The 22,517-nt window shown below is 37.2% G+C and overlaps 1 protein-coding gene across 2 annotated transcripts in view; it reads left to right on the top strand.

The window, feature by feature from the left end:
* GNA14 (guanine nucleotide binding protein (G protein), alpha 14) overlaps positions 1-21,740 on the top strand; it is a 43,899-nt gene extending 22,159 nt beyond the window's left edge. The window contains exons 2-6 of one of the 2 annotated variants that reach the window (XM_009328100.1): positions 14,352-14,506; positions 16,859-16,987; positions 18,908-19,037; positions 20,402-20,555; positions 21,550-21,740. In XM_009328100.1, coding sequence (XP_009326375.1) covers positions 14,352-14,506; positions 16,859-16,987; positions 18,908-19,037; positions 20,402-20,555; positions 21,550-21,740 — 759 coding nt within the window. The remainder of the gene's footprint in view (positions 1-14,351; positions 14,507-16,858; positions 16,988-18,907; positions 19,038-20,401; positions 20,556-21,549) is intronic. The other variant, XM_009328099.1, reaches the window with a different exon arrangement.
* The last annotated feature ends 777 nt before the right edge of the window (positions 21,741-22,517 follow it).

Genomic DNA, 22,517 nt, shown 5'->3' with positions numbered 1-22,517 from the left:
ACCCTCTCCTCTGTGAGCATGGATCATCTAAGACCCCTGTTATTTTTTTGTCTTTTAGCTGCTTCTTAATTCACAAGATTACTCTCCTATCCTTTGTCTGTGATAATTTGCTATCCCTAACAGCATTTATTTAAGGGCTTTACTGAAAGTGTATCATATTAGCTGTATCACGCTTCCTAATGTACTTGATGACTTTCTTAAAGAGGTCTGGTAGGTTTGTGTGCTAGGACTCCTTTTACGAAAGCTACTTTCTCTGTGCTTTAGAGGACTCTAGCATACAACAAAAATACTTGCTGAAAACTGTCATGGAAGCAGGTGCCAGTGAAGAAAAGCCATCAAAAGATGAATCCTTCCAATTATATGATATGCAGTAGGCCTTTTGTGCATGAAGGAGTGTGTCCTTTTCTTTAATGTAAAGAATTGTCATTTGGGATTAAATCATTAATGCAGACTTTGGCGTTGCTGTATCAAGCATTTCAGCACTCACCTGTTTTGATGTTTATCTGCCTTTGTTACGGGAACAACTTAAACACATCATAGTGAGCAAGGTATCCTAAACAATCGAGCCTGTCTTGGTGGTTGTGTGGCACTTTGCGTAGAGTAATATAAAACAGCAACATTCAGAAGTGCTTAGTACACATCAGAGCAGAGATTAAACTTTAGGTCTCCATTCTACAAGTGAGTGCTCTAACCTCCCAATTAGGAGGTGGAAGGAATGTCTCTTTTTCCTCTTTTGTTTCTGCTTAAATAACTTTGACTTTGAAAAACTATTTCTGTGCTATTTAGACTGTCACCTGGAAAAGGCACCACTAAATATTTACTGTTAAAGAGTGGCAATTGTAAGTACTGTTCCACTGGAAGGTTCTGTGACTTCAGCGAAAGGCATGGAAAGTATCCCTCTCTCACCTATCCCATCAGCTGACTATCAGTGCGTCTGCTCTGCTGGAGAGGAAGGAGGTGGTTTCACATCATGGGAAGGGGAGATTCAGTCAAAGATTATTGTTGGATGAAACAGCGTGAGATCTCTTCTGAGGCAGGTTGTGTACAGCTTTATTTATTAGAGAGCTGTGGATTTTTGTATTTTACCACTACCACGGCTCCTAGTTGGAAAGTATTATGATGACATCTTCTCATTCTTAAAGCAAAATTGAGTTACCAGTAAGCGATAAATGAGGAACCATGAAACTCAGCTACTTGTCCAGCAGAAGTCTTTTAAAGTTTGTAAGGCATTTTCACTTTTAACACGTTTTTATATCTAAGGCAGTAAAGGCAAACAGGATGAGAAAAGGGTCTGGACTGTAGTCATCAAATCTTTTAAGTACAGAGTATTCTTAGATTAAAAAATAAAATTATAGACACTGAAAATATTGTATTCTGGTGAATATGGTGAAAATATGGTATTATTCTCCTGTTCTCATAGATGCAAAAAAATTTCTTGGCTTAAAATTCCATGGCACTCACTTTTCTGACATATGTAACAAGTTATTTAGAAAGAAAAAGAGGCTCATACTGTACTATAGTTGAAAATACAGTTTTTTAAGCAATAATTTGTGAATAATTACCTCTATCAATAGAGATATTACAAGCAATATTTAATTCATGTTAATCTGTAAAACTAAAGGGGTGAAGTTTACTATGTGAACTGTAAGATGCAGAGGGGAGCATAGAAATTATGAAAACTCATTGGGTATGTTCTTTGTGAAATGTTTCTAAACAGTTTGCTAGGAAGATTTGCAACACAACAACACAGTCCTCCTGTTCCTCCCACAGAGCTAAGTCGTAACAAAATTAGAGCCCATACACCTCGGATTTGGAAGACCTGTGATAAGGCTGATTTGGGTGCGAAATACACACTCATTCACTCTCCATCTCCTGCCCCAGTGTATATAGAGCATTTGGAATAAATTACCAACAGCAGTACATGAGAACATACGCTCTAAAATGTCAGTTCTTTGGTTCTTCCATTCATTTTCTCTCTCTCTTAAAGTAACAACCATCTTAAGAATAGAGGAGAATGGGTTTCCCAACATCCCTTGTTGAAGTAAGTCATTAACAAACTGGGCAGGCATTTAAGATGCATCTTCTGTCTTGTATTGTTCTTAACAGCCCAGATTTTTCAAGCAATACATCAACTTTGATGCTCAGTTGACAGTGTTTTGTAATATCTAGTATTTTCTTCAAGAGATATAAAACCATCAAGGTGTTAGTGAAGAAAGTGGGTTTCTGTTGGCTAGAGTCTATATGCTGGGATTATTTTTTATTAAAAAAAAAAAAAAGGATTGTGATAGGAATTTAAATGTGAGAGCAAGACTCCATTATCCAGTACCACTGCCGATAAAGACAGCTGAGAGAGGAATCAGTTGTGCAGTTGGGAGTTGTGCCATAGCCTAAAGTCTCTTCAGTTAGAGGGTCTCACTACTTAACAAGGAAATGACAGTGAATCTCATTTCTTTCCTTTTGCCTTTCAAAAGTCAAAACCAAAATGCAGAGTGCTCTGCTTCCCCATATTTGAGCAGATGAGAGGAAAGAAAAGACTGGAATTTTCGTGTCTGTGGATTTTAAAAAGCTCAGTGGAGAGTAATGAACAGGAAATGGCTTTCATGAAAATGTGGAATTAATTTCTTAAATAAAGTTTGTTAGGTCTACTCACTACTTAAACTGACGATTTAGTAAATTAAACAGAAGCTGAGAATGCAAAATCTTCAGAACTTGAGGAGAGAAATGGTATTAACAGACGTCTAACATAAGATTCTCCATATACCTGTTTGAGAATACAGGGATATTCTTGAATATAGAAAAATAACAGTAACGTTTGCACTTGGCAGTCGTCTTCACTTGCTTTTCTGCTGGGTACTGGAATGAATAGTGCATCTGGTGCCCTGCATGAGTTGAAGGGGTTAAGGAGGCAGCGTTTCAGACTGGTATAGGTCTGAAGCCATGCTCACGTGGGCTGTGCCGTGTCTGAAGTGTCTTTAGAATGTAATCTCTCCGGGCAGGGACATGTTATGTTTGGCAGCATTCACCTGCCGTACAACATGATGTATCCTTACAATGCTACATAAGATAATATCCAAGGAATTCACTTAGCAAGGAAATTAGACAGCCGAACAGCTTGGCTCAGTGGGAAAGCATGCACTTCCAAGGACATTGTCCTTAAAAACAGTCCTTAGTAATGGGTGAACATCAAAAGACTTGAGTTCATTTTAGTTCAGATAGAATTATCTAAATTAATTATGTCTACAAATATGGACTGGAAATTGGTAAAGCAGATTGTTAGATATTGTTAGATATCTGGTACTTCCTGTGTTTAAAATTTTTTAGAAATTGAAGTCCTGCATTACTTCACAATGATGGTCAATTTATTGTTTCAAAAAAGAAGACGGGAGAAGTTTGGAAGAACCAGCGTAGTATGTAGTGCAGTATAACCAAAATGTTAATCCTAAAGACTGAAATGTTAAAGATAATCTCATAAACTAAGATACATTTTGTGGAATCATCTAGCATATTTAGACTATTGCCGGTTGAGGCCTAAATGTTTCTAAAGATGCACTTTTACTTAAATAATTCTTTCATACTTCCCTGTATACTGAATTAACGAGAGTATTTAATATGTGGTGTTTTCACTGAGAAGTGATATCTTCATTTTAATGCATTTCATGTGATGTCCTTAGTCAGAACTGAGTTAAAAAAAAAAAAAAAAGACAAAACCCAAATCCGTCAAGACCCTTTGTCTCTGAATATATTGAAAGCTAGACTCTTGAGACAGGGAAACTGAAAACTCAGAGCCATCTTTTATTATTTCAGATAGTTATATCAGTCTTGTTCTCAGTAAGTTTCTCACTGTTATGCAAATAAATCATACTCAGCTCTATTTAATGAAGCTGTTATACATTGTCCTGGTTTCGGCAGGTATAGAGTTAATTTCCTTCCTAGTAGCTGGTACAGTGCTGTGTTTTGGATTTAGGATGAGAACAATGTTGATAACACACCCATGTTTTAGTTGTTGCTAAGTCGTGCTTACACTAGCCAAGGACTTTTTAGTTTCCCATGCTCTACCGACTGAGAAGGCGGAGGTGCACCAGAAGCTGGGAGGGGGCACAGCCAAACTGGCCAAAGGGACATTCCATACCATGTGCCGTCATGCTCAGTACATAAACTGGGGGAAGCTGGCGGGGGGGGCCACTGCTCGGGGACTGGCTGGGCATCGGTCGGCGGGTGGTGAGCAATTGTACTGTGCATCACTTGCTTTGTGTATTATTATTACTATTATTATCATATTATTATCATTATCATTTTATTTCAATTATTAAACTGTTCTTATCTCAACCCACGAGTTTTTCTCACTTGTGCTTTTCCAATTCTCTCCCCCATCCCACCGGGGGGAGGGGGGAGTGACCGAGCGGCTGCGTGGTGCTCAGTTGCTGACTGAGGTTAAACCACGACATACATCTTGATGAAGCACACTCAGAAATAACCGTCCAGAATTCAAAACCATTTCTGCAAATAGTTTGTATCCTGTAAGTACATTAGTGAGGCTGCAAGTGAGTGAATTCTTGAGGTGTGGTGTGGCCTGTCAAATACTTTAAAAATGTCCAGGTCTTTTTTTAAAAAAAAAAACTGTAGAGAGTGACAGGTGAATGTTGTATGTCATTATTTAAGTACTGAGTGATTATGAAGATGCAGCGTTTTGTCCTGAAAGGAATCAGTGGAACTGTACTATATTTGCCTCTTTTGTTCCTATAACACATTGTCAGAAATCTCATTTCCTCCAGATGCTCTTAACATGGAGTCTCCAAGGACATGACATTTATTATTATTTTCAAGTTTGATGTTCATATGTGTTTTAAGAATGAGACAATATGTGATTTCATTCAAGGTACCTGCTGATGGCATGTGATGTCACCTATTTTCTTTACTCAGGTCAGGATTTGTTGTGTCAGAAGTAATGAAGTCAGAAGTAAAGTTCACCAGGGATGGGGAACTGTGTACAGAGATCAACTGACACAATCTCATTCCAGGAAAGCAATTTGTTTTCAAGAAGGGCTTAATTTATTAGCAGTCTTGGTACTTCAGATGCACAGAGACCAAGCTGCTGCTTTGTCTAGAGCTGTCTGAGAAGAGATAAGTAATAGTTCTTGTTTTTCATATATATATATATATATTTTTTTTTTTATAAGACAGTCCTGGGAAAGACGTTTTTTTCTTTCGAGATGCTCCCAATTCTATCACAAAGCCTAAATCATCTGGATCTTGTCTCCAGCTGCCTGTGAGGCAGAATCTCTATACACGAATATAAGAAGTTGGAGCTAGAATGCAGGAACGCTGAATCGCTCAATTCTTCCAATTTTGGCATACTGTAAATATCCAGAATTGTTGTTCATACTTATTCACTGCATAACTTCCTTTGCATGATGCGTTCTCATTCTTTATAATACAAAACCAGAAAGTTTCCAAGAGGGTGAGATATTTTCTGGTAGAACTGCAGAAATAAATGAGAGGAAATTAATCTTGCAGTATCAGTGTTTTCTCCCTCAGAACTTTAATATCTTAATAGGTGGAAAGGTGTGTGGTTTTGGAGGGGACAAATCTAGTGAACTTCTACCAAACTGTAGAGGTTGGGCATCTACATTCTTGTCTTTTTTTCCTTCCTTTTTTTTTTTTCTTTTGTGTGTGTATATGCATGTCTTCAGTTGGTTGGAGAACCTCTTCGTGACCCCAGTAGCTCTTACATATATAACCTTTAAAAACCTACTTATGTCACTTTTGTCTTACACCTGCCAGTTTCCACTGTGAAAATTCCAGTGTTTTAAATCTGTGCATCTCAGAAGTAAGAAACTTTATGCAAGTTCTGTCTGAAAACTTTTTTTCTTGGACTAATAGTTGAATTTGTTGCTTTGCCAGAAGATCATTCTATTCCACCTTAATGCTTGTGTTTTGATTTGTTTTCTTTCCTGACTCTGAATCCACTAATTGACACTCTTCCTCAGCCTAGGAAATCTCAGTCTGTATCAACAGGAGTCCCACCTCTCCTGCCACTTCAGAGGTTTGCTCTACATGCAGCACTGTGCAGAACAGAGATGCAGGCTTTTGGATCTGTGAAGCTCATTACTTCCAAGGAAGGAAACCAAGGCATGGATGAATTTCCTATTCTTAGCTAGCTGCATTTTTGTGTTTTGTTTTCATTTGAGACTAATGTTATCTAATCACAACTTTTTTGCCCTGACTTTGCTTCCTTCCTTTCTGTACCTCCAGAGAACTTTATTCGTGCTTTTCCTAAGTCACTATAAATCTGAAAGAACACCATTACAGTCCCTGGTGAAATATGTGTACAAACCAACCTAATAGCAAAATCCCCCAGTAACTTTCTCCCTAATTTGAATGCTTATAAAGTGAATATCATTATTGGGAAACATACTTTTTTCTTCATGGAACCTTTTTTTAATGTATTGTGACTAATTCATAAGCCTTTTCTATCGTTTTATAAGGCTGGAATAAATTTAGTAAGTATTAAGTCTGGTTTCTTAAGAAGTATTCTGTGGTCACACTATGTGCACGGCTGCCTTTCTTCACCCCTTGTAACTTTTAAACTCATTGACATACGTCAGCCGAAGTTATAGAAGAGAGAGATCTCAAGGGTATATTAGGTTCTGGCAGGTCTTGTGGTAAAGGTGGCTGGATAAAGGAGAAAATTGTTGCAAGTATATTGGTGTAGGAAAGGAGGTGGCAAGAACGTATTGGGCGGAAGAGGATATACAAGGTGTGCATGCTTATGCCTGACCACTGAAAAAGTATGAACACTGCATCGCTGCAGAACCCAAAGGCATATTTTGTTAGCTTTTGTGTGCTTAGAACTATTCCTCTGATTTAACCTTTGAAACAATGATAGAGATTAATTCACATGTTCACACTAAACTTGGTTGCCTTTTCTCATAATATAGTGTGAGTAAATCAGAAGCTATGTACAGGATTAGCTGGATTAAATTCTGTAGCCCAAATTAGTCTATGTTCCACGGTTAGATAATCAAAATTATTCAGGAAAAGAGACAATTTCTGTTATGGATATATATTTGTGTATCGTTTGAAGGGGATGAAAATTCAGTTTAATTCATTTTTTAAGCACTGCTGGGAAACGCAGATAGAAAAGTAATTTCATTAATTTATCATGCCAGTTGAATAACAGTGGTATGTTACTGCGTTACTATATATGGTTGGTTTAGGCTGTTCTTTTTTATTAGTATTTGAAACAGCACTGATTGAAATCTGTAACTGCTGGAATTTAGTAGGTCCAGTGTAAGTAGAAGAAAAGTAAGAATGAGGAATATCAGGCTGTGTTCACTTTTTAAAATTCTTTCTTTTTCCAATTTTCTGGAAGCCATACTTACGCCAGCAAATCCTGAAGGAAAACAAGATAAAGTTATTTCTAAATAACTAGTAAAAACAGAATACAGACCTATGAAATGGATTCTTTTTATCATCATCTAGTATATGTGATTGAATTAAACTATAGATTTTGGCATCACAGACACGTAGACACATTTTCCTGAATAGAACCTGTTCCTCAAATAGCTGGCATCTTCTTGACATGATCTCTGCTCAAAATCACAGGAAAGGGAGTAATTGGAAAACAGAGAATAGACTATCTGGGGGTGCGTAAAAGAAGTTTGTGAAGGTAAAGACTATGGAGCAAACATCTCAAATATATTCAAGTGCAATATTAATAGATAACATTAGTGCATTACCCACATGTCAAAATACAGTGGCATTGTATGGTATTGTATGTGACCCAAATATTTTTGCAATGTGCCAAAAAATGATCTTTGTCTACTATAGAGTGGAAAAATGAACCAAGAAATAAAGGATGTCACTTGATTATATGTTATAGTTTTTGTTCCTCCCTTTCCCCTGTAAACTAGAAGTGTTGGAAAATGAGGTTTAGAAGCCACAAATTACATGTACGTGTATTTGTGTATTTATATTTGTACCTGTGTATTTATATGTATACTTGTGTATTTATATGTGTACATGCTTACTTTTAGTCCACATGTACGTAATACCACAGACACAACTCTTGTGTTTGAAGAAGTTGACCAAAATTTACATATACATGGATGCACACTCGCATATAATTTAAAAAAAGACAGATATATAAAGATGAGCTGCAAACTGTTTCATTTTGTGAAGAAGAAAACAAACATCTTGTGATTCTCTTATGTTTTTTAAGGGTAATCCACTGAATTTTATATAAGACCTGACTGTAAGGACTTGTTTTCAATCAGGTCTTTGCCAAAATTTTGTGTTGCCAATTACGATCTGAGTGGTGGTTTGGCCTGGTATGTTTACAGTTGGACTGCTTAGTCTTGCTTTGCTTACTGCTAGCTGGTGTACTGTTTACTATTCCTGTTGTTATCATAAATGTGGGGATTAATAATGATTGAAAACTTAGGGAAAAAATTTACTACAGCCTCTGGGTGGCAGACAGAATAGGCTCAGTAAGAAAGATACAATCAAAGCTTATAAGTGGTTGGTGCACAACCAGGATGGTATCAATTCATTACTTTAATTTGCAAAACTTTAATCGTCAACTTAATCTGCTGTTCCTATCCAGTTATCCAGACTACGACCAGGTACCTTTTCATAGCCATAGAACAATGCACTATTAAAGCTGAATAATGCGAGACTACAAAATAAGCAATATTTATTTATCTTTAGAATGTAATGTCCTAACTGTAAATGCTTGAGTCATTTAGTTCCCGTGTTCTTTTCACCTTCCTTAATTTTCCTCTTCAAAAATGTGCGTTCACTTAGGAATTGAAACCAACCCTCATGTATTTAACTTTGGTCTCTTCCTCTGATGGTAATTAGGAGATAACTGGCAATAGCAGCAGTGTATATATTTTATATACAGCTCAGCCAGTTGTTAGCTTCCTCTTCCTTAGTTTTAAGGGTGGTTTGTTCATGTTCAGTTCCTCCTGTACCCAAAATATGTAAACAAAACAATCATAGGGTAATGGTGTAGCTGATTTTAGAAGTCTCTTAGTGTGTACTTTACCTCAGTAATAGAGGTTGAGATATGAAAAACACTATACCTGAACCAGGGGAGCTATATGCAGTGCTTGTAATTCAGCAAAACTTAGTAGCCTTGCTGGTACCGAGAGGAGATTGACTTAAATGTTTGGGTCTGTGTTTGGGCTTGCATTTGGTTCCAATTCAAAGAATTTTCAACAACAGCAACAACAAGCCAACAGAATTGAAATTCACATAACTTCTCAGTAAACCTTAAAATGCTATTTGTTAATCGGTAACTTGTACTGAAATTATGTATGGCCTGGGAATAGCAGCTTCCTATCCCCGGTGTAGTGAATTATAAAATCTTAGGGGGGGGGTTGTGGTGTGGCCCTCCCCCCCTTTAATGCATTCTGTTTTTATTTCTTTAGAAACAAACACACCCTATGCATTGTGTCAAATTAATTGATGGGACTGTTTCAAAAAATGAGATGAAAATGAATGCAAAACACAATTACTTCCACAATATATTACATTATACTCCCCAGAAGTTCAGTTTATGGGCCTAACAATAGTATGAAGAAGAGGCAAGTATTTAATTGCATATTTCTACATACTCTGTAGTGAGATATAATCTGTATTTCAGTGGCACTGTAAAAATAAAAATGTTTAGAGATGTAAAACGTGTTCAGTGATACTGACAAACTTCCTATTCACATAGTATGAAAACTTGAACTCCTGCTGTAGCTAAGTATTTCTTGATAAATAATGACTTTCTGAAGTGGTATACACCCTGAACTGGCTGTTCTTGTAGCCTCCCAATACTGCATAACAACTTCGTGTCCCTTCCTGTGACCCTCTATTTGCTGTGAAGAACCTGCTGTAGCTTCCAAGTATGACTTTTATTGGAGCATTTTGTAGTTTGTTTTGCCCAGCCAAATGAGGAAGGACCTGGTGTATGAAAGTGAAGTGCAAAGACCATAAAAGATAAATGCCTAGAAAAATAGGAGCTTCATTAGTTCTCACAGCACTTTAAAAATGAATAATTCCCCTCTTTACCACTGGATATTTAGGAAACACTTTCAGTAGTTATTGCTCCAAAACAGACCACTCTTCTCAGAAAGCTTTTTAAAGAAGTAATAACCTAGGTTATGGGTGAAGAAATAAATACGTATATAAATTCAGGCCTTATAAATACAATGAGCTTCATAAGGTAACACGAAGAGCCATTTTTTGGTTCTATTTAACATTTAGTTACCTAAGAAATATGACAGAGCTGCAAGGTATCAAATCAAATATTTTTTTCCAAGTGTGGAGATTCAGACCCTCCAAAAAGAAGCTTTACTGAAATAATCTGTTCTATGCACTGCATGTAACAACTGGAGATAAAATTTATTCATATATCTAAAAAAATGACAGTTGTCGCTTGTGGTGTTATCCATTTCTTGTCTAGCAAAGATTTGTCCTTATTACAAGTTGTATTTAATATTATACTCATTTAGCTGGCATTTGTGCATATTTCTTGGCACTTTCACAAAAGATGAGAAAGCTGCTTTTAGCCAGTGGTATTACTGTGAAGTGAAAAAGGCATATTCGAGACCCTTCCTGATTATTTTGTTTCTTTTTGGTATATCTTTTGGATGAAAACAGATTAACAATTGAACCTTGAAGTGTTGCTTGTTCTACACCATCAGTTGCCCTTTAATTGCAGGATTAAGTTTGATTTCCAGTGGAGAATAATGTAATAGATTTTTAAGAGGCTAATAGATTTTTAGTATTCTAAGCAGCTTAGACACAGGTTTTGAATGTTATTTGCCAAGCAATTTTGCCACTGTCTTTGTTATACGTGATCAGTTTTCTCTCCAGGATCAAAAGGTGTGTTTTTTGGTTTTGTTTTGTGGTGTGGGTTTTTTTTAATGGAATAAGTATATTCTCCTACTTCTGTTGTATTCAAAATTACTTACCCTTATTTTATCATCTGTATTCTTTTCTCTACCTGCACCATATCATTGAGAAGCAGATGTTACAGCACTTTTAATGTAACTTTTGCTGTTCCTGCTTATACTGTGTTTAGAGAGTGCATAATGTGGTGCATATTTTAATTAAGAGTGAATTCTGGAACTCATTTGTTGCTTGTATTTCATTAAAAAAAATAAATTATGCCAATAACTGACATTGTTAACATGTGCTGGTGCTGTTTTGCATTTCCCCTCTTTGTTCCTTGGTTCGGTCTGTAATGATTGTAGATTTGTTTTGTTTGGTTTTCTTCTCATGTTAGTGAGCCCTTTTGTTCATTCTGTAAAGCACCTACTGCTCATGTATTACAATGCTGCGTATTTCCACAGTGTCTCTTGGGCAGAATTCTTAATGGTAAGAAAGAATTCTATAAAATTCCACTCTTGCTTTGAGGGAAATAGAAACTAAATTTCTGGTGTTCTTCTGAGTTGCAGAGGAAGGTTTTAAAGTATGACCGTGTCCACTTGAAACACTGAGGTCAAAGCCCCATTGTAAAGTTTCATGATATTTAAACTACTTTCATGGTGTGCGGCTGGCAGTGCCAAAATAACATTTGTTAAAATGTAAACTTAGGTTATTACTAGGTGTTGATAAGATTTAATAACCCTTTTCTAGAATTCCTAGTGGTGGGATTCTACAGCAAAATAATAAAAGCCTTGTGAGCCTTGTGGGGCATCTTACATCATTCAGTTACCCCTTATAGTGTTTAACCAGAGGAAACAAAGGACATTTAACCATTTTATCAGATGTCAAACTAGCTTAAAGAGCTATAGCAGGTTAGAAAATTTAGAGACACGGGGTCTCTAATCTCTTGCCTCATATACAGTGCCTAAATAAAGTATAAATCACAGGTAGAGCTCTTCCTACATGGTTCTGGATCAGCACGAACATTTGATATAATAATTACAGAACAGAAAAATTTATTCAATAGACAATATTACCTGTCTTGCTAAGGTAGTTATGCTGTGTAAATTAAGGTAAAAAAACCAATATGGATTACATTATATCTGTAAAGAATGTACAAGAAATACTAACAGGAATGGTTACACCATGATGCATTTTAAACTATTTTACTTTTATTAACAATTTACATTGTAATAGTAATTGTAACAGTTATGTTTCAAGCTTTAACTACCGTTTTAAAAAAAACAGTTTTAATAAAAATCAGAAGACTTGGCATTTGGTTTTGTGTAACAGAATACCTGTAAAATGAAAGATAATTCCAGTCGTGGAGAATTTGCCCCGGCATTATGACTGCATTGTTAAGTCTTTAATATGAAAACTCAGAAGAGTAGTATGTTCACAACATTTTGGAGACTTACAATATTTAAAATTAATTTGAACTGAGCAAGGAGAAATTGCTTTTGAGGCAGTAGACTCCATATTACATAGTTTTGCAGTTGCCCATGGTAACTTAAAGACCCTATAACTATGAAAGTCCTGTTTTCTGACTGATCTTTATCTCATTTTGAATGACTAGATTAACAGGTCTATCAGTATTCAGATTTTCCAGTTCAGACCCAAGAATTCACTGCCCCAGATCCAAACCAGATCTGTATGCAGTGTTACTATTTGAGACTGTCCCAAGCTTAAAGGAGAGGTAGGAAAGAACCTTATTTCATTTTTAAAGAGTATGTAAGTTAAAATCTAGATGATATCTAGCAATATTCTGGAAAAAGTGTTCGCAAACTGAATGTACAGTAACCGATCTGTTATATTCCAAACACTAAATAAGTTAGTTTATTTCAATATTAAATGCATTTTAGAACAATCCTTTTCCAGACCTCTAAAGGTACTAGCAAACACCAGTGTATACCTAGTTGAACAGCTACAGAAGAGAACACTTCCAATCATAGAATGGTTTGGGTTGGAAGGCACCTTCGAAGATCATATAGTCCAACCCCCCTGCCATGGGCAGGGACATCTTTCACTAGATCAGGTTGCTCAAAGCCCCATTCAACCTGACCTTCAACATTTCCAGGGATGGGGCATCCACAGCATCTCTGGGCAGCCTGTTCCAGTGTCTCACCACCCTCATCATAAAAAAATTTCTCCCTTATGTCCAAGCTAAATCTACCCACTTTCAGTTTAAAACTGTTGCCCCTTCTTCTGTCACCACAGGCCCTGGTAAAAAGTCTTTCTCCATCTTTCTTATAAGCCCCCTTCAAGTACTGATAGGCCACAATACAGTTTCCCCAGAGCTTTCTCTCCTCCAGGCTGAACAACCCTAACTCTCTCAGCCTTTCTTCACAGGAGAGGTGTTCCAGCCCTCTGATCATTTTTGTGGCCCTCCACTGGACCCACTCCAACAGGTCCATGTCTTTCTTGTACTGGGGACCCCAGAGCTGGATGCAGTACTCCAGGTGGGGTCTCACCAGAGCAGGGTAGAGGGGCAGAATCACCTCCCTCAACCTACTGGCCACACTTCTTTGGATGCAGCCCAGGATATGATTGGCTTTCTGGGCTGTGAGCACACATTGCTGGCTTATGTGTAATTTCTCATCCACCAGTATCCCCAAGTCCTTCTCCACAGGGCTTCTCTCAATCCATTCATCCCCCAGTTTGTACTGATGTTGGGGATTGCCCTGACCCAGGTGCAGGACCTTGAAGTTGGCCTTGTTGAACTTCATGAGGTTTGCACAGGCCCTCTCCTCAAGCCTGTCAAGGCCCCTTTGGATGTCATCTGTTCCCTCAAGCGAAACAACTGCATCACTCGCTGCGGAATGATAGATTCTTTTGTATCCTTTAAAAGCAAAACTTACATTTATCTTTGCAATACCTCTTACACATAACAGCATAGTGCAAATAAAAATGATTTCTTTCCATAAAGTAGTACCTTGGCTGTATCTCACCGAGATAGGCATTAAACAGAAGATGGCTTGTAGGAATTTGATGCCTGCTTGATGACTGTTTATGCTAGGTCAGCCTCTGGTTTGTCCTGAAACAAACCAAACCAACAAACAAACCAAAAGTATCTCTACTAAAGAAAGTATCTAGAAAACATTACCACTGTTATAAATTGGTATTAAAATTCAATGAGTTTAAAGATGGTAGGTTTAGAGCTCCTTCTGACCTTTGTCAAGGTCCCCTTTTAAAAAGAAAAATCACACCTGGATGACAGTAAGCAAGACTAACTTGTTTAAAACATTCAGTAGCAGTCATTTGACTTGAAAAATTAAATGCGTTCAAGGATTAAAACTGCTTATTTTCTCCTAGGTTCCTTTCTGATGCTTAGTCTGATTGATGGAGAGTATAATAAAGAAAGGGGAGCGTGTGTACTGCATGCTGACAGCAATCCTTTCTCACAATAGTGTTATCATTTAATTGATTAGGAGAGTGCTCAGATGATCAAAGAAGTGGAAGTGGATAAAGTGAGAGTGCTGGAAAGAAAACAAGTTGAAGCAATCAAGAAGCTCTGGGAAGACTCAGGAATTCAAGAATGCTACGACAGACGGAGGGAGTACCAACTCTCAGACTCTGCTAAGTAGTAAGTACACTGTGTAATTACAAGGACAAGCCAGACTTAATGAAGTTAATCATAGAATCATTTAGGTTGGAAAAGACCCTTAAGATTATAGAGCCCAACCGTTAACCTAGCGCTACCAAGTCCACCACTAAACCATGTCCCTAAGCACCACATCTACACATCTTTTAAAATACCTCCAGAGATGGTGACTCAACCGCTTCCCTGGGCAGCCTGTTCCAATGCTTGACAACCCTTCCGGTGAAGAAATTTTTCCTGATATCTAATCTAAACCTCCCCTGGCACAACTTGAGGCCATTTCCTCTTGTCCTATCGCTTGTTACTTGGGAGAAGAGAGCAACACCCACCTCGCTACAGCCTCCTTTCAGGTCGTAGAGAGCGATAAGGTCTCCTTGAGACTCCTTTCCTCCAGGCAAGACAACCCCAGTTCCCTCAGCCGCTCCTCATAACACTTGTTCTCTCTAGACCCTTCAACAGCTTTGTTCCTTCCTCTTTGCTCCAGCACCTCAATGTCTTGTAGTGAGGGGCCCAAAACTGAACACAGTATTGGAGGCGCGGCCTCACCAGTGCCGAGTACAGGGGCACGATCACTTCCCTGCTCCTGCTGGCCACACTATTTCTGATACAGCCAGGATGCCATTGGCCTTCTTGGCCGCCTGGGCACACTGCTGACTCATAATGAAGAGATAGGTTCACTCTGATTTTATTAGTTATACCTGTATCTCTAGTGGCCTGTGGTACACAACAAATTTTAAGGTGGGAGTGATGAAGCAAACTAATTTTAGGCTTTCTGAACATACCTCATCCCTCCCAGTTCTGAGGTCAACACAGCTGGTACATAACTGAGTTTCCCTTGGGGGAAATAGTGAAAAACAGCTGTACAAAATATATTGACAACAAGCGGGCAGGTCAGACAGTTCAGTTACATGAAATGTTTAGGATATAAATAAGAATGAAGATAAGTCTTTCCCCCAATTTTCAAAGAATTTAATTGTGAAAAAATTATTGCTTCATGAGAACAGAAAATTTACATTTCTGTTTCTGTCAAGGTTTAGAAGTTACAGGGTTAAATTTCAGCAAGGAACATTTAGATTAGTCATTTATGGTAAACTTGAACTCAGAATGGTTACACATAGGCAATCTGTTCCTATGTGTTAAGCATTATCATTCTTGACAGATGTTTGTCTGCCTTGTTATTAAGTAATCCTACATTGGAGAAGAAGGATGCCACTTAATGGTCTACTGTAGCCTCATTTTCCAAGAAATCAGCCACAATTGAAAATCAGTTTTATTTTAAATTTTATTAAATCTTCCTTTTACTGTTAATTACAATTGAGATCTCAATAACAATTTGCTACATTGCTGGAGAGGAGAAATTTTCCTAAGAGAAAGCTTTTCTAAGTCATTAAGTGCTGCAAATATTTTTGATTTTGGACCGCAAATGTGAGGGATGTTTGGGCAGCAAGGGGAGAATACATCGACACCCTCCTTCTTCCACCAAAGGAAAAGGGCGCGAATTAGTGCTTAAATAAAGGAAGGTTTGTGCTACAATCATGTTGTATGATTTAGAATATACCTTACACTTTTTGTATGCCTTGTTAGGATTTTGGATGATCTAATGTTGCCTTCTGGTGGTGGCAAGATAGACTGCAGAGAGGAATACCAGGCATCAGCTCTTTGTGTCTTGCTCACACACTGCTCATTTATTGAGGCACAGGAATGTCATCCTACAATTTAATCCCAGCCATGAAAAGCACAAGAGCCTGAGGAAACTAGGAGGGTAAAGTTAAGAATGACTGTGTGGGCAGACGAGAAACTAAATGCATCATCGTTGATATTAAAAATATATGTTTGAGGCATTCATGTTTGCAGTGCTTTCTGTTAATTACTTTTCTGAATTCTGTCCAGCAACCTTTCACATTTGTGTGCAATATTAGCATCATGGATGAAGTGAAGGGATAAAAGTACTGTTGGTAAACATTATGGCTAGGACTGATATTTATATTTGTGTTCAAGTCTCAATTCTGATTTTAATTCTGGGGTAATAGCAAAGATTATGCAAATAAAATTCATCATTTTGAGCGTGGACTGATTATCTATAGAACATTCAGGCATCATCTCTTTTGACTAGTAGTATTCTGTCTGAAAAGTACATGTAGGTCTTAGTTAAAGTAAAGGGTTTTATTGTTTTATGCCAGCAGCAATTGCACTAAGGCCATGCACAACTGAATTTCTGTTTAGCTGCTTTTGTGGTAACACTTCTGTGATTGCTGGTTAGTACTTTGGTTTTGAATCTGTGTGATTAATTTATGACAGTGCATTAATCTTGTTTCTGTTGTATATTTAACTTTTCAGTTATCTTACTGACCTTGATCGTATTGCTATGCCTTCATTTGTGCCAACTCAGCAAGATATTCTTAGAGTCCGAGTGCCAACTACAGGAATTATTGAGTATCCTTTTGATTTAGAAAATATTATATTTAGGTAAGAGTGCCTGTCAAGTGATTCAGTATACAAGTATGAAAGTAGTTGCTGCAACTTTACTTCTATGGTCCTGTAAGCTTTTGCATTCAACGAGTGTTGTATGTGTTTCCAGCCCTTTTAGTTTCCAAAGTTAATACAGTTAACTTGAGTGGTGTTTCAAAACATTCCTTTTGAAATTTACATTACATGAAAAAAGCTTTTCAATTCAAGCAGCCCAACTGCTGTGTATTCTGAACTATTAGTTTAATTAAAAGTCTTGGATGGGGGGTGCAGAGGCAAGGTATTTGTAGTAACATGAGTGCTAATATTGGAATGTAGTTTAATTCCATTTAGAGCCAACAGTTTTTGCCTCCTGAGTAACCGTTTGGAAGAGAGGGCCCTAATAGATACATTAAAGCCCTCAAGTGAGTTTATAACTTTCAGTTAGGTAAAGTTAGGGAATGGAGTTGGAGACACTGAGGGAAGGAGGAGGGGAAAAAAAAAAGTGGAGGGTCACGACAGTAGATACTTCTATTCTTCCTGCCATATAATATAAAAAAAAAAATGTTCAGTGGAATTGAGAGAAACAAATGTACTCATAAAGTTGAAAGAAAGTCTGAGAAGCACCTTAAAATTACCTTAACTGCTACTAGACAAGCTATTGCAACAGGTGGGGTTACTGATTTTCTAAGGGAAAGCCTATTTTTTTATTTCAAAATTGCAGAATTCACACTAGCATGATTATAGATGTTCTTCCATCAAACCACCCATTTCATCATGAACAAACACCTGCCTGCAGTTACCACACAGAACCAGAATCCACTCTGATAATACATGATCAAACCAGCCTAACTGTGATTTTGTGGTTGGTTTGTTTTTTCCTGGAAAATTGAATGTTCTAGGGAGCATTTTGACCTGGATAAGATGTGAGGCACTTAACTGTCTGCAAAACCATAGGAATTTGATTTAGAACGAAGATATTTGTGAGCATTTTGATTGTTTTAAGGAGGGAGAGATGACTACACTGGGGTTTGCGGGTGACAAGAGAGATTTTGGAGTGTGTGGGGAAACAAAATTGAGTATGTTTACATCTGCCTTTGCTAAAACTTCTACCAACACAGAAAAAAACCCCAAAATTATATTTTGTATTTGCCTCAAGTGGCTTATACACTTGTATGGGCCTGGCTAGGATAAAGTTTATTTTCTTCATAGCAGCTGATGTGGTGCTGTGTTTTAGATTTGTAATCAAGAGAGTACTGATGACGTACCAGCGGTTTAGCTTTTGCTGAACAGTGTTTGCACAGCACCAAGGCCTTCTCTTTTTCTCTGCCCCTCCAGTGAATAGGTTGGGGGGTGCACAAGAGTTTGGGAGGGTACACAGCCAGGCAGATGATCTGAACTAACCAAAGACATATTTCACACCATATAATGTCATGGTTAGTGATAAAAGTGAAAAAAGGGGGCTTTAGGGAGGTTGGCCATCTTTTTCTTGGGAACTGGTTGGGCATCAGTCTACCCATGGGAGGTGGTGAGTGATTGCCTTTGCATCACTTGTTTTGTTTTCTTTATCTCTTCTTCCACTTATCCTTCACTTATTAAACAATTATTTTTATTTTTAATCTCAACCCCCAAGTTTTCTTGCTTTTACTCTTTCTTTCCTCTCCCCCTGTCCACCCACAGTATCTGGGGGTAGTGAGCAAGCGGCTGTGTTGTGCTTAGCTGCCCACTGGGATTAACCCACAGCAACACTAAAGAACAGTGAAAGCTGTAGCACTACAGCAAGCGAATCAAGTTTAAATATGAAACAGAACATACAATGTTAAGATATACTTTTCACAGTTCAAGCTTATCTCAGGTAGGTGATCTATTATAAGGCCTTTGGATATACTTATAGTATCTTATGAAAATTACTAATATATTGACTGTATTTTGGTTTAACAGGATGGTGGATGTAGGTGGCCAAAGGTCAGAAAGAAGGAAGTGGATCCATTGTTTTGAAAGTGTTACTTCCATCATTTTCTTAGTTGCATTAAGTGAATATGATCAAGTCTTGGCAGAATGTGACAATGAGGTAAGGAGTGGGGGTATCTAAATAAGGTACAGAAAAAGATGTATGCTTTTTTAAGAAAGACAGCATTCACATGTCTTCATAAAAGCATTTGCACTAGAATTACATTAAGAAGGTGGTGGAGCAGTCCCAAAGTTGTATTAAATTAGCAGCCTGTCTCTAAAAGTGAACTCTACCTTAAAAGACAAAACATGATTTAAAAATGTTTTAAATCACTTAAGCCATGTCAAATGTTTGAGAGTTTGAGTATCGGCAGTATCTCTAAGCAAGTAAAACTACCTCAGTCATCTGTAATTAGGGGGTTTTTTGTTTTGTTTTTTAAGTCTCTGATGTTTCAGAATTAACCTGTGCATTAATTAAGGAAAATTAAAACAAAATAACTTAAAATTTACCTCCTTCCCAAGGTTAGAAAACATGAGTTCTCCCATCTGTTCTAAAGTGCCATCAGCAGCAGTAGCCAGATGTTGTAGAGAAGGATGCAAAAAAGAAAACAGTAGGCAGTTAGAGAAAAGCATTATTAGTGGAACTGCATTTGTTTTGGTAGTGGTTGCTTTACATCCTGCAGTATGAGGATTCCTTCAAATGTCCTTCAAAAACACTTAATACCATTTGAACTGTAAATTCGCAAAGCCCTTACAGGTCACTTTCTCCAGACATGTTTGAACTGTGAAAAGCATGCCCTACTTCACTTGCTGAAGTGTCACAACATCCATTGTACTTGAAATAGAGTTTTCAAAAAGTTCCCTGTCATCTTTTGATGCATGAACAACTTTGGTAACTGTAGCTTTCTTTTTCCTTTCACCATCTTGAACATTTTGTTATGCTTACTTTGGACATTAGGAAATAAATAACGAACTGACTGCTATCACAAGTTTGTCCCCAGGAACTCCAAACAGCAATCTCTGAACGTGGTGTTCCTTAGAACTCTCTTGAAATGAACAGACTTTATTACTAGTCTAGATGAGTACATATACTCTTGTCCTTTAGCTATGTACAGTATGTTAATATCAGATATTTGACCCGATACACCCTGCTTCAGCTCTCACTGTGAGGTCAGAAGACTGCTTCAGAAGAGCAGCAGTCCATGGCTGCTCACTAACTCATGTAAGAACTCAAATAATTTCTATTATTAAGGCTTACCTTGATTTCACATGCCATCATGCCATTCATAGCAGTGATCCAAACCCCAGTGAGTAAAAGGATATAGAACATGTGGAGTAATGATCAACCAATGCTTTGCAATTGCGCTTAATAAAATAATATTTTTTAAAAAGCTTTCAAAAAAACCTTTTTGATCTCTGGCTGATGTGATTTGTATATGCTACTGTCTAGAGAGTGTAACTTCATATTAATTTTTGTTGTTGTAGAATCGAATGGAAGAAAGCAAGGCCTTATTTAAAACTATCATTACATATCCCTGGTTTCTGAATTCTTCAGTTATTTTGTTTTTAAATAAAAAAGATCTTCTAGAAGAGAAAATAATGTATTCCCATCTAATTAGTTACTTTCCAGAATACACAGGTAAGCATTTTTCCCAGACTATCTTCACAAAGCTAAAAGTCACATTTAAACCAATTAGTTTTTCCTCATTAAATTGAACAGGGAAAGTGGAATTATGCAATATATTTGGTATCTATTTTTTTCTACTCTATCCTTTAAAATACAAACGTAAGTTACTCAGTTTTACTGGAACTTTGTTTTTTTACTGGAGCATTGCGGACAGAGTCTTAAGAGGTTTCTTGCAGCCATTCTGTTACCATTAGAGTGGCACGATCACTATTTATTTATGAGAAGCACCTTTTTCATCTTCGATCTCAAGAGACAAGATACAGGGGGAACTTGGGGAATCTTGCTATTATTCCAACTCTTTATATAGTAAAACCCCATAGTACAGATTTGCATTCATTATTATAACTTGTTACCTATACAAAAATCCAAAGTTAAAAAACTGGCTGAATAACTTTCCTTAACAAATATTACTGATACTTAGTCACCAAAAGAATGATGAAAATAATCACAAATGCATTCCATTACTTAATACAGTATTATATTCTGCAAGATATGTATCATGTTGAATCCTACAGTTAATAATGAAAAGAATTACAATAATCTAGTAGCTACAGAGAAAACGCACATCCCTCTCTTGGCCAAAGAGAATCCTGTTTGTGTGTTTTAGAAAATTTAATTTCTCTCATGGTCTTTGACATACTACAATAATGTAGCAAACTATTAATATATGCTGGGCAATGTCAGTTGCGTAGGCTTTTATAAAAAAATTACTTTGACCCGTAAGGTTTACTGTTGAAAAAAGCATACTCCACACGTTTTAGAAAGCAGTGTTGTAACAGCTTTTGCTCCACTAACATACGAATGAGAAAATGCCAAGAAGGGAGTATGCCTTTATGGCAATTTCACCTTTAAATATGAAATTAGCCTTTTAAGATACTGTCCATATGTTTCTTCCTTGACCCATAGCTTTTAACTGTTCAAAACCACTAATTGTGCTTTTGATTAGGACCTAAACAAGATGTCAAAGCTGCTAGAGACTTCATTTTGAAGCTGTATCAGGATCAGAATCCAGACAAGGAGAAAGTAATCTACTCCCACTTCACTTGTGCCACGGACACAGAAAATATTCGTTTTGTCTTCGCTGCCGTCAAGGACACGATCCTGCAGTTAAACCTGAGGGAGTTCAACCTGGTTTAAAGAAAAAACATGGTTGCAGCCACAATACTCACAGCACAGCCTGTATTGATTACAAAAAAAAAAGGTGTCTTTTTAAATACTATTTACAGAAATCGGAGGAGGATTTATATTTACTGAAGAAGTATGGATTAAGAGAACTGTAAAGAATGAGTTTCAAAGTTTACTTTTTGAGCTATACATTTAAAATACTGTGTTCGTATTTCCCATATTAGATTTGTCTGTGGGTTATTTTTTTGACGGCTGTGGGAATTAAGTGTATTTAGAAGAATGTGCATAACTACATTGCTGTGTACTTTCTTAAGATTTTTCTTTTTTTTTCTTTCCTTTTTTATTTAGCATTTACAATCATAGCTTATAAAATTTCAAACAGTGATGCCTTAAAAATGACAAGTTAGTGTTATTTTAGGGTGCTAGACATTTTTATATTCTTGTTCTGAGCAATGTAGTTGAAAGACTAGGGTAAACCTATTACACTTTTTAGAAGCATCTCTCAGCAGCCTTCATAGGCCAAACCTGATAATGGTCTAGGAATCATTACAAAAGATTAGTTATTGGTGACCCTTGTGTATCACTGCCTTTTTGTTCAAGTGCCTTACAATAATAAGATACCTTTCACCGTTGAGGAATGACAGATTAAGATCTTCTAGGCAGTCCATAGAATTAACTCTTCTCTGAAGGGGAAAAGCATTTCTCAAACAGCAAGGCATTTAGCGAACGTTCTCAGCATTCACTGCCACAGGTGCTCGGCAATCATCTGCAGCTGCCTGCTATAAAGTA

This window comes from Pygoscelis adeliae, unplaced genomic scaffold, assembly GCF_000699105.1.
Source record: "Pygoscelis adeliae isolate BGI_AS28 unplaced genomic scaffold, ASM69910v1 Scaffold45, whole genome shotgun sequence".
NCBI classification, from domain to species: domain Eukaryota; kingdom Metazoa; phylum Chordata; class Aves; order Sphenisciformes; family Spheniscidae; genus Pygoscelis; species Pygoscelis adeliae.
The sequence above is the reverse complement of the archived record's forward strand: the minus strand, read 5'-3'. Positions and strand labels throughout refer to the sequence as shown.